This window comes from Salvelinus sp. IW2-2015, linkage group LG13 (assembly GCF_002910315.2).
Source record: "Salvelinus sp. IW2-2015 linkage group LG13, ASM291031v2, whole genome shotgun sequence".
Classification (NCBI taxonomy): domain Eukaryota; kingdom Metazoa; phylum Chordata; class Actinopteri; order Salmoniformes; family Salmonidae; genus Salvelinus; species Salvelinus sp. IW2-2015.
This window is the reverse complement of record NC_036853.1, coordinates 44,084,822-44,097,989: the sequence shown is the minus strand read 5'-3', so window position 1 is coordinate 44,097,989 and position 13,168 is coordinate 44,084,822. Positions and strand designations below refer to the sequence as shown.

The 13,168-nt window shown below is 42.2% G+C and overlaps 1 protein-coding gene across 1 annotated transcript in view; it reads right to left on the bottom strand.

The window, feature by feature from the left end:
- Positions 1-978: 978 nt before the first annotated feature.
- Positions 979-13,168, bottom strand: part of tacr3a (tachykinin receptor 3a) — a 34,551-nt gene continuing 22,361 nt past the window's right edge. Inside the window, exons 4-5 of the mRNA XM_024147390.2 lie at positions 5,331-5,527; positions 979-3,754 (exon numbers count right to left, since the gene is read on the bottom strand). Of these exons, the coding sequence (XP_024003158.1) occupies positions 3,448-3,754; positions 5,331-5,527 (504 nt within the window). The 3' untranslated portion in view covers positions 979-3,447. The remainder of the gene's footprint in view (positions 3,755-5,330; positions 5,528-13,168) is intronic.

Here is a 13,168-nt window from a genome sequence, read left to right as displayed (position 1 = left end):
TATAAACAATTAGCTAGTTATTTATGTGCACAGTTGTGTAATCGTTAGTTTGCTTTGTTGCCAATGGTGGTCTAATGGTGACCATGTAGGACTATGGAGGAAAACAATGTGCATACCACACTAACACCTAACACGCGCCACACACACAAACGTGCACTCTCACACGCACTCACACACAAGGACACACACTTGCACACGCACACACACGGGACTATGGGAAAAAGTTTGAGGGACCATTAGGTAATCAAACCAGATTCACTGCAGCGATGGAATGCCATCAAAACTCAATTAACAAAGATATTTCTTACTGGCGAGTTTAATCAACAGTGTTTTCCATTGGAAATCACTAAGTGGCTATAGAGGTTACAACTGGGGCATAATGGAGGGATAGACGGATACTTTGGTCATTCTATACATGATGTAACTACATGACATAAGACTTGACATGTAGAATCTGTGCAGTGCTTACGAAAACCATATGTATGCCATATGAAGCCTTTATAAGTTGTAGTTTGTTTAAACTAGGACAAGTCATTCTATACATTACGTAAGACACAGCTAAAAGCCACAAATGGTAACTACGGACACACTACCTAAAGATATCGGTTGCTCCAGAAAACACAGGTCAATCAAATGTGCTGATGTTAGAGCGTCACATGATGATCTGGCACACGGTAGTCTAGCCTATACAGTTTACAATAGCATGACCCAGAAACTAACACGGCAAGCCCAGTGTTCCAATCATAGCTCCGTAAGCAAAAGATCAAAGGAGGAATGTTTAGGTGTACTCCTAAGGTGTCCTGATTTTAATGGGCCCCTCCATGACATGTTAATTGTAAATTTCCCACAGTGTTGGAGTGTTTGTGTGTGTGTGTGTGTGTGTGTGTGTGTGTGTGTGTGTGTGTGTGTGTGTGGTGTGTGTGTGTGGTGTGTGTTGTTGTGTTGTGTGTGTTGTGTGTGTGTGTGTGTGTGTGTGTGTGTGTGTGTGTGATGAGAACGGATCATTCAGCTCAATGAGGACCGTGCATACAGAAGAACAGTCGTCAGCGAGGCATGTATTCTGCCTGTTTCCCCCCAGCACATCATTGTAAATGGAGTACTGGCCAACATTATTGCGTAAACAATACATTGATGACGTAGAATGCGGTCGCTGTTGTAGCTCTTCACATGAACTCTGTACATTGTTTCAAATGTATACGGTATTTCATAATATGCAATATGTTATATACAGTGAGCTCCAAAACTATTGGGACAGTGACACATTTGTTGTTGTTTTGGCTGTGTACGCCAGCACTTTGGATTTGAAATTATACAATGACAATGTTGTTAAAATGCAGTCTATCAGCTTTCATTTGGGGGTATTTTCATCTATATCAGGTGAATCGTTTAGAAATTATAGCACTTCTTGTACAGTACATACCCCCCCCCCATTTTAGGGGACCAAAAGCATTGGGAAAAATTTACTTAAGTTTAGTATTTGTAGTGCTGAGAGAATAACCGAAATGTAGATACTTTTTCCGTTTCTAAAACCACTAATTGACCAAAGTCAGTTAAATTATTTGAATTCCATTTATTTCTGAGGTTTTCTGTGAGCTCAATGTGCACATTCCACAGTTTCTCTAAAGATAAATAAGATCTAGCCTGAACTGTGCAATATAGTAGGGAGTTGTAGTTTCCAAAATGCCAATATTCTACATAGTTTAGCGCATAAAAGGTGGTAATTAACTACAATGACCATAAGCCATTGCTCAGCTACTTGTCCGCTCTGTTTCTTTTAAGCCTGCTACTGAAGACAGAGAAGAATGTGCAATCATGAGGGGATATAGAGTAGCTGTTGCTTCGGAGGTATCTACCTGAAAATAGATGATCTAAGTGATTGATAGTTGGTATTCAGCAGTCATAAAAGTATGCCTCATTTACTTTGAAGAACTACAAAATAGTGATTTTGTCAGACAGCATAGGCAGCAGCTCTATAGAGATGAGACTCTTTTGGTTGTGTTGTGTTTTGGTGGTGTTTCAGATTGTTTTGTGCCCAATGTAATGTATTGTGTCCTTTTGGAGTCACTATTATCGTCACTAAGAATACGTTTCTAAACACTTATACATGAATGTGGATGCTACCATGATTATGGATAATCCTGAATGAATCGTGAATAACGATGAGTGAGAAAGTTTAAGAGACGCACAAATATCATACCCCAAGACATGCTAGCCTCTCACCAATACAATAACAGGGGAGGTTAGCATTTTTGAGGGGTATGGTATTTGTGCATAATCAAACAGTGCTGTAATTTCTAAACAGTTCGCCCGATATGGATGGAAATACCCTCGAATTAAAGCTGACAGTCTGCACCTCAGTATGCTATATGAAGTCTTTATAAGTTGTGGTTTGTTTAAACTGGGACCAGTCATTCTATACATGACATAAGACTACAGCTAAAACCCACTGCTACAAATGGTAACTACGGACACACTACCTAAATATATAGGTTGCTCCAGAAAATGTTCTCTCTCTGGTATCTACTGTAGCAGAGATAATCTAAAAGTGCTGTAATGTCTAAACGGTTCACTCGATATGGATGAACATACCCTTAAATTAAAGCTGACAGTCTGCACGTTAACCTCATATCATTTAAAATCCAAAGTGCTGGTGTACAGAGCCAAAACAACAAACACATTTTCACTGTCCCAATACTTCTGAAGCTGAGTGTACAAAACATCAAGAACACCTTCCTAATATTGAATTGCCTCAATTCATCGGGGCATGGAATCTGGGTGTCTCAAGGTGTCGGAACGCATTCTACAGGGATGGTGGCTCATGTTGACTTCGATGCTTCCCACAGTTGTGTCAAGGTGGCTAGATGTCCTTTGGGTGGTGGACCATTCTTGATACACACGGGAAACGCTGAGCGTGAAAAACCCAGAAAAATCCTTCTTTAACCTTTCTCCTCCCTTTCATCTACACTGATTGAAGTGGATCAATAAGGGATCATATCTTTCACCTGGTCAGTCTATGTCATGGAAAGAGCAGGTATTCATAATGTTTTAAACACTCAGTAGCCATTGCATTCAGGATGTTACTTGACCAGGCATTTTTTGTAAATCTTATTTTCTTATGCATGTTTTTATATACAGTACACTTCAGTGATGTTCATAGTATTACAGACCGTACAACAATATGCTATCTGATGGTTATATTTGACAATTAATTCCTGCTTCTCATCTAAAATGTGTTTTCAGCGATATTCTCTGAACTCTTTGAAAAGTGTGTGTTTGCATGTGTGTGTATTGACAGGGACAGCATGTATGTATGTTTGCAATGTCTACCTGTCTTTGCATGTACTGTACCCAGTATATGTTACCACTCTATACATGCTTGCGTGTGTGAACACATGCCTGTGTGTTTGCTCATGCCTGAGTGTGTGTCTGCATCCAGTATGGCCTCCTTTAGGAGAAGTCCTCAGCCTCAGCATTGGGGGCGCAGCCTGCCTTAGCCTTGGCCCCGTTCCCATTGCAACCAAGCCCGTTTTCCATTCTCTGGTTGACGTAGCTCTTCTTCCTGGCCTGGTTCTGGTTGTTTGTTCCGTCTACAGGGTCATACGCCACTACCACGGAGGTATCCATGCGGGACAGGGTGTACATGCTGCTCTGGCGGGCCGGGTGGAGGCGGGTGGCCCTCAGCTCCAGCTCATCATAGCTGGACACCTGGACGAAGGGGCACCAGCGGAATGCCCGCTTGAAGCCAGCCCGGAACCTGGGGGGAAAAAGGGGTGTATAGAGAGGGGGGGCGGGGGTGTGAATGACATTTGATTTTGCGAACGGGGTAGTGTTCAAGGCCACGCTGTTTGTAAAATGTTTTCCAACAGAAAAGGAAATTCTGTGTTCTTATTGGACGAGTTCAAGTAAGACAGCACCAGTGTCACTACATTTCAAAACGTTTTCTACCTACTGAACACAACCCAGGTTTCATATAATGATCTGATTTTCATAAAGGCAGCAGCAAACAAATGACATACCAATGTGTACAGTGCAGTGAGGTTGAAGAGTCGTATAATGACATAAAACCTCAACCGAAAGTACACAGCAACAAATAAACAATTAAAACAGGAAACTAAACCTAATCGACTGCAACATACACAGCCCTGTGTTCTCCATCAATTTAAAAGTCAACTAATGACCCAGATAATAAACAACAAAATACAGTACTTAAATAAATACATAAAATAAAACATTTGTAATATAGAGTCCTGTCCAGGGGTATACTTCAAACTCTACCAAAACGTGAGATTTTGGCTCGGACAAGGCTTACTTATAATAGCCAAGAAGGATTTACTTGTCGTTTTTATATATTCACATCATGAATGGGGAAAAGCAACCACACATACCACACAGCACATCCTTCCTGAATAGCCTGATTGTGTCGATGGTAAGAGTGCTATGTGCTTTAGATAATTGCCTGTGTGTACCTAAGTGCACTGGGGAGCTTCATTCACAAGCTAGCGTTCATCAATGCTCAGAGTCTGGATTCAGAGCACTGAAGCTTCTTCAAGGAGGTCTTGCTCTGTGTTTAATATGGTTATGAGATTCCCGAGGCCGGGCAAAGGACAGACTAAGGCATAGAGCTTGTCAAGATGGATATACAACTTCTATGCTCTTTTCATGCCATTAGGATTCATTGACCATGGAAATACAGATACAGTACGTGTGTGTAGGTTTGTGGGAGGGTTTTTGTGTGCGTACACGAGGTGACACTGAGAGGGTCTTATATGACTACACCTGACGTCATACCTCCAGGTTCTGTACCTGCATTGTTCCTGTTTGCAGAAAGAATGAGTCACACAGGTACCGAACTACCCGCCTAAGCACCGAGTGGCTTAAAGAACATGTTCAGAAAGCATGCAATGGCAACCAATTGAAATTATGCTTTGATTTCCAGGTCTCTTTCAGCATTTCTCAGTGATGTCCTTGAAGTAACTTTACTTTCAAGCCTCAGTCCTAAAATACCTAATATGTTTTTTTTTTTTTGCATTTTCAAGAGGGCATGAACATCACAAAAGGACCTATTATCAGGGTTGCCATTGCCTGGACCTTTGTTGAAGCACATCTCTCGTGTGCTCTGTTCAGAGGATTACAGGATATTCCGATAGGAGATTCTGCACTTCAGTTGTTTTTCAAGGATTGTTATGAACCTATACAGAGGCAGGCCAACAGCATATTCTTTCCACGCCCTTTTCAACCATCGACCATGAAAATGTGTGTATGTGCCTCCGCCCGTGCATGCTCCCATTTCTGCTTGCCTAGCTGTCTGCACACGTGTGTATTCTCCTTACCTGCTGTTCAGGCAGCAGTAGATGATGGGATTGTACATGGTGGAGCTCATGGCCAGCCACATCACTGACAGGTAGACCTGTTGGATAGACTTCCACCTCATCAGAGCCTTGTTGAGCCCCGTCACGATGAAGTAGACGTGGTACGGCAGCCAGCAGAGGGCGAAGGTCACCACCACAATGATCATCATCTTGACCACCTGGAGGTGAGGGAGGGAGGCGGGGGGGGGGGTAATATTAGTTCAATTCTCGTTCAACCCTGTGAGGCGAGCTGTCTGGACACTGTGTGGCGTCTGCTGATAAAGAGGCAAATTCCCCTGCCACTCGATCAGCCAGACAACTGAAGCTAATTAGGTTGTGAAGTGCGCTCTGCAGTTATTATTCAAGGGAGAGCAAAGAGAGCTGTCTCTCCTTCCTTTGGAGAAGATAAATGAAGCTTCAGCCTGTTTCCTTCTTCCACATCACCTAGCTGCATTAGCTTTAATGAGTGTGGTGTGTTGTGTGTGTGTGTGTGTGTGTTGCGTGTGTGTGTGTGTGTGTGTTGTGTGTGTGTGTGTGGTGAGTCGTGTGTTGGGCTGTGTATAGTGTGTGTGTGTCGTGCCTGTGTGTGTGTGTGGTGTAGTGCTTTAGTGAGCTGGTAAAGAAGCTGTATGTTATCAGGTCCACGACATAGAGTGGCAAAGCAAAAATGTTATCGAACCCTATTGGGGTAAAATACCCTGTGAATTTCTCGCAGTAAAGTTCGTCCATAAAATTTGATCTGGATCTTCTCTATCGTCCAACAATACGACGCAAGGCACCCCCCCGCTTACAAGACTCTCTTTGACGACTATTGAACATAACGGCGTCTCTGTTCTTCAACACTTGGGACATATCTATCATTCCCCAAATAAAGCTGCTCGATCCTACTCAACCTTCTCTCCGGGCTCGTACCAATTACCTGCCATTCATCTATACTCATCCGGATAAAACCAATTCTAGTCTTCTAAAACCGTTTGAATAGTGCTGGGGTGAACCAGAACTCTTTGGCAGCGAATCCCATGACAGGAACTGCGAAGGTCTGAAAACCGAGGCTATCGTTCTCAACATCAGTTTTAAAGCTCTGTATGTTGTACATGGTCGCACATGAACTGCACCCCGCTTCCCTGGATGTCAGTACCCAATGAGAAGTGGAATGAGATGTCTACGTAGTCTCTGAGAGCTTATAAAAGCCCATGGAACGAAGTGCCGCTCTCTTTTCTCGTTCGTCACTGCGCAAAGCAAGACTCAGATGGCATTTTGAACGCTCAGTTATCGGCCTTACCTATATCCGTCTGTAATTTAATTCGATATAGGTGTTAGAAACATCATAACGAAGTATTTTAAACCGGTTATATCAGTTTATGCGAGTATATTGCTATTTTCGGAATTTCCTAGTATTGCGTTTTGGGGATTTGGGAATTTGTTGGCCACATAGCTATTGTTTGCTCTAATTCCGAAGTTGAAGACAACGTTTTACAACCAAGCAACGATCTTTTTGGACAAAGGACACCTTGCCCAAGATATTCTGATGGAAGCTCGTCCAAAAGTAAGAACTATTTATGATGTTATTCCGTTTTTGTGGAAAAATGTAAACGCATTTGTCCGCCCGTTATTGGCGCACTAGTCTGGCTGTAACGCACACTGTATGTCTAGTAACGTTATTTAAAAATCTAACTCAGCGGTTGCATTAAAATAACTAATGCAATCTTTCATTTGCTGTCCAACCTGTATTTTTTAGTCAATCTATCGATAAATAATCGTAAACTTATGTGCCTTTCCAAGATGGCGCCGGACAGAATGCATGACCTGTTGCACACTTACATTGTATAACCACGATTTGTGCTGCTAAATATGCACATTTTCGAACAAAACCTATATGCATTGTGTAATATGATGTTACAGGACTGTCATCTGACGAAGTATATCAAGGTTAGTCAAAAATTATATATCTTTTGCTGTATTGTTACGATCCTAACCTGTGCTGCTGGTAAATTGCTTGTGTTTCTGGCTATTGTGCTAAGCTAATATAATGCTATATTGTGTTTTCCGCTGTAAAACACTTAAAAAATCTGACATATTGGCTGGATTCACAAGATGTTGGGCTTTCATTTGCTGTACGCTGTGTATTTTTCAGAAATGTTTTAAGATGAGTAATTAGGTATTTGACGTTGGTCTCTGTAATTATTCTGGCAGTATTCTTCGGCACTATTTCAGATTGCAGCTGCAATGTAGAACTGTGATTTATACCTGAAATATGCACATTTTTCTAAAAAAACATATGCCTATACAATAAATATGTTATCAGACTGTCATCTTATAAGTTGTTTCTTGGTTAGTGCTATTTTATATCTTTATTTGGTCGAATTAGTGATGGCTACTGATGGAGTAAAAAAGTGGTGGAGTAAAAAAAGTGGTGTTTTTGCTAACGTGGTTAGCTAATAGATTTACATATTGTGTCTTCCCTGTAAAACATTTTAAAAATCAGAAATTATGGCTGGATTCACAAGATGTGTATCTTTCATCTGGTGTCTTGGACTTGTGATTTAATGATATTTAGATGCTAGTATTTACTTGTGACGCTATGCTAGGCTATGCTAGTCAGCTTTTTTACTGTGGGGGGTGCTCCCGGATCCGGGTTTGGGAGGAATTAGAGGTTAAACTAATAACACACAAACAATTATACGTTTTCATGTCTTTATTGAACACATCGTGTAAACATTCACAGTGCAGGGTGGAAAAAGTATGTGAACCCTTGGATTTATTAACTGGTTGACCCTCCTTTGTCAGCAATCAGATCTGCACAACGGTCAGGAGGAATTTTGGACAATTCCCTTTACAGAACTGTTTCAGTTCAGCAATATTCTTGGGATGTCTGTTGTGAACTGCTCTCGAGGTCATGCCACAGCATCTCAAATTGGGTTGAGATCAGGACTGGGCCACTCCAGAACGCGTATTTTCTTCTGTTGAAGCCATTCTGTTGTTGATTTACTTCTGTGTTTTGGGTCGTTGTGCTGTTGCATCACCCAACTTCTGTTGAGCTTCAATTGGCGGACAGATAGCCTTACATTCTCCTGCAAAATGTCTTGATAAAGTTGGGAATTCATTTTTCAGTCGATGATAGCAAGCTGTCCAGGCCCTGAGGTAGTAAAGCAGCCCCAAACCATGATGCTCCCTCCACCATACTTTACAGTTGGGATGAGGTTTTGATGTTGGTGTGCTGTGCCTTTTTTTCTCCACACATAGTGTTGTGTGTTCCTTCCAAATAACTCAACTGTAGTTTCATCTGTCCACAGAATATTTTGCCAGTAGCGCTGTGGAACATCCAGGTGCACTTTTGCAAACTTCAGACGTGCAGCAATGTTTTTTTTGGATAGCAGTGGCTTCTTCCGTGGTGTCCTCCCATGAACACCATTCTTGTTTGATGTTTTACGTATCGTAGACTCGTCAACAGAAATGTTAGCATGTTCCAGAGATTTCTGTAAGTCTTAAGCTGACACTAGGATTCTTCTTAACCTCATTGAACATTCTGCGCTGTGCTCTTGCAGTCATCTTTGCAGGACAGCCACTCCTAGGGAGAGTAGCAACAGTGCTGAACTTTCTCCATTTATAGACAATTTGTCTTACCTTGGACTGATGGACATCAAGGGTTACAAAAGAGATACTTTTGTAACCCTTTCCAGCTATGCAAGTCAACAATTCTTAATCTTAGGTCTTCTGCGATCTCTTTTGTTCGAGGCATGATTCACATCAGGCAATGCTTCTTGTGAATAGCAAACTCAAATTTGTGTTTTTATAGGGCAAGTCAGCTCTAACCAACATCTCCAATCTCGTCTCATTGATTGGACTCCAGGTTAGCTGACTCCTGACTCCAATTAGCTTTTGGAGAAGTCATTAGCCTTGGGGTTCACATATACCTTTTCTAACCTACACTGTGAATGTTGAAATTATGTATTCAATATAGACAAGAACAATACAATAATTAGTGTGTTATTAGTTTAAGCAGACTGTGTGTCTATTGTTGTGATTTAGATGAAGATCAAATCAAATTTGATGACCAATTTATGCAGAAATCCAGGTAATTCCAAAGGGTTCACATACTTTTTCTTGACACTGTATATCAAAGTGTTGGTTAGATATCAAAATGCCTTTCTTGCTTTAAAAAAAAACACTCCAGATCCAGGTCCTTTGCTCAAAGATGAAGCAAAATACAAAAAAAACCCACAAAAAAACGACCAATTTTAACGCCACACACATTGGCCATTTAAACCTTAATTTTTCATCAGGGAGAAACTTGTGACAAAAACACCGTTTCTGAAAGACACATCAACAGCGACAGCACGTTTGAAAAGTGAAGAAGTGAACTCCAGCTTTCAGTCTCTTATCACCAGTTGGTGGTATTTTTTAGTCCGCACCACAGTCCCAGAAGTATTTCAGAAACGTTTTTCAGGGTCGATCCTCTTCACAGTAAGGGGCGATCTTTGCTCCAGGTGGGCGTCAGATCCGACAGGCAGGAGAGAATAACAGAGCTTGTGTGTGTGTCGGTGTGTCCATTGCGGAAAGACTGCTATTATGATTGCACATATCTCTCTTCTCCTCAAAAGGACCTGTGGCCCCGAAGATTAAAGAAACGGAAGCTGACCATTCGGCCTACCGAGAGACTGGCAGGAAAGCTGAGAAAAGACTTCCGCTCCTTTTGTCTTCTTTGATCTTAGTTACCCTTTGAATCCCCAGGACATGGCTTCACTTCTGAAGAGAGAGCTTGGATTGTCCCAAATGTCACCATATTCCCTATATAGTAGTGCACTACTTTTGACCGGAGCCCTATGGGTTAGGTTAAATAGGGAGCAATTTGGGATTAAGCCCTTAGCTTAGGCTGCACAATGGTGTGGATGCTAGATGGTGGTAGGAGTTGTTAACACAAAAGCAAATATGGTCATGTTCAAGGTTGAATGGACTTACTCAAAAACGGAATAACAGCAAGGAAAATCTACACCTAAAGACTTACTCGATCAGTGTTAATGCGAAATAGAAGGATGAGCAAATGTATGGTACAAAAGCAGCAATGTCACTGTCAAATTAAAAATAATACTGAAAACTGTTGAATATCAAAAGCATCTAGGTAGAAAGATTTCTTTATTCTGGAAATATACCCATCTTCCCTGTCCTGTTGCATTGTGGATACAGGTAGTGTACACACGACACACGCACTCTCTCTCTCAACCTTGCTGTCTCTCTCTCTCTCTCTCTGACAGCAACACGTGGACGGTGGACGAGCATGGGAAAAGAGTCGGCTGTCTTCTCACAGTGGGTGATTCAACAGAAGGGATTTTCATAAAAGCTCAGAGGCTCAGAAGAGCAAAGTTCAGAGCACGCCACACGACTGAGCCCAGACAGGCAGAGAGCAAAAGAGCAAAAAGAAGTGAAGGAAAACAACCCGGAGAGAAAACGAAAATAAAATGTTCCTCATCTCTATTTCTGGCAGCCAATATGGAGTGACAGAAAAGTTCACGGATGCCTGCGCAATAATTGAAACAAGGCAAGACAATCTTATATTTCTCATGTCCATGACGTGGATAGTACTTGTTTTCTTTCTGTCCTTGATTGGAACCAATGGCATAATTGCAAACCCTAACCTACTTGGCACTCTCGGCAATGCCCAATCAAGCTCTCAAAGTATTTAATTGAAAACAAATGCTACTTAAACCCAGGTCTGGCTGGCATATCGACGGTATTGTACAAAAGGACAGTACATGGAATGTGTTGTTTTCAGTGTTTCTTGGGAGGATACGGAAGCCATACTAGCATACCTAGTAAAATGCCAGTCACTGCCTGTGGCTACATGAGGTCATGTCCTATAATAACCAATAGAAACAATGGTCAGGTAGTCATGTCACAGACAAACTTGGTGTACCAAATGGCACCCTATTCCCTTTAAAGTCGACTACTTCTGACCAGTTGAGGACTGCTATAACGAGTGCGCTGAGGGGGGGAGTGTTTTAATAAATAAAAGTAACAATCCAAAACAAGAAACCACGAACAACGTACAGCAATGACACAGAAACAATAACGCCTGGGGACGGAACCAAAGGGAGTGACATATATAGGGAAGGTAATCAGGGAAGTGATGGGTCCAGGTGAGTCTGATGATGCGCAGGTGCGCGTCACAATGGTGACAGGTGTGCACCATAACGAGCAGCCTGGTGACCTAGAGGCCAGAGAGGGAGCACACGTGACAACAGCAGATAAGTCAGGATTTTTAAGTTTTAGTAAGATAAGCGGACAACTGCTATTTCCGATCACTTATCTCAGATTTTTCCAGGACAATCTGTATTTTTTATCTGAAAGAAATGTTTAAGAAGTGTTACTCCTAGCAAATAACAGCAACACATGCCTTAAAGAAGCGTTTACACTTTAAATCTCAGGAAATGTAGATAAAAACAGACTCAATTATTTTCTCCTTTTCCATGTCAGTAAGTGAAGATAAAAATGGAGGGTGGTTGTTCTCTGACAAGGAGAAAAGACATGTCCTTGCTAGAGGACACTTGTTGCTAAAATGAATGGACAGCTCAACAAAACAAAAGCCTGTGGGTGGGAGAAAACTAGAGAGGTCGCAGAATGTGTTAGTAACACTACTGCTGGCCTGGTCAGCTAAGGCCATATGGATTCTGTTTTAGCATTAATTGGGGGGGGGGGGACGACTAGAGCGGTCACACAATGTGTTAGTAACACTACTGCTGGGCTGGTCAGCCAAGGCCATATGGATTCTGTCGGTCTGCGTTAAGTGTGTTGGTTCCCTGTTATTGATCTGTACGCCATGAAAATAAAGAGCTAGGGGATCTATTGACCACTGGGTAAAAGAGACACAGACACAGTCACAGCAACAAACACACACACACACACACATGAGAATGCATACAAATGTGCACGCACGCAGACACACACAGCAGATCAAAACTAAATGGAAAGGACAGTATAACCCCGAACCAGCTGAATGAACCACGAATAAACCATCATCCATCCCGATGACTATCCTAGTAAAAAGCGAATTAACGGGCATCTCGCTCAACACTCGAGCACACACATTGAAGAGCAGTGGAGCTAGAGACTCAAAAACAAGCAAGAATAAATACAACCTAAAAGCCGAGCGGAGCTATCAAGAATGGATCAGGTATGCATTCATTCATAGGGAGAGCAGTGGGATGTATTTACTCATAAGTGTCACTCGCCGTAGGGGGGCAGGGAAGGAGCGATGTGTCCCGCAGAAAGAGTAACTGTCTGATTAGGTAGGTGATGAGGTGGGTTGATTACGCCCAATTTGCCAATTTTTTTTGCCCTCCGCATTTACGCAATCCGAAGCAACCGCCTGCTGTCAGCAATCATTAGTGTTGGTGGTGACTCGGTTACCCATGATCCCTCGCAGGCACGCACACACACACTCTCCCATACAGGGTTCTGACAACCTGGTGGTTTTGGTTTTTCTCTCTGCTAGACCTGGGTTCAAATAGTATTTGTTTACTTCCAAATAGAGCATTTCAGGTGCACTTGTTTGAGCTTGAGCCTTGTTCAATGAAACCAATGAAGTAGTCCCAAACACCGCCCATCTCATGGCACTGCAACTATGAGTCAACCAGTACGTGCCCAGTGGGTTTCTTCTAATGGCCTCTCGCTGCCTCCGGAACTCAGGTGAAAACGTTCGGAAATAGTGTTTAATGGTCCGTTTATCCATGCAATTCTCTCTGAAAAAAAAAGACTTTTAGTTTTAGGGTCCACTTTACCTGATTGCGAGGTAAAACACAAACACCAACCTCATCACTGTAAGC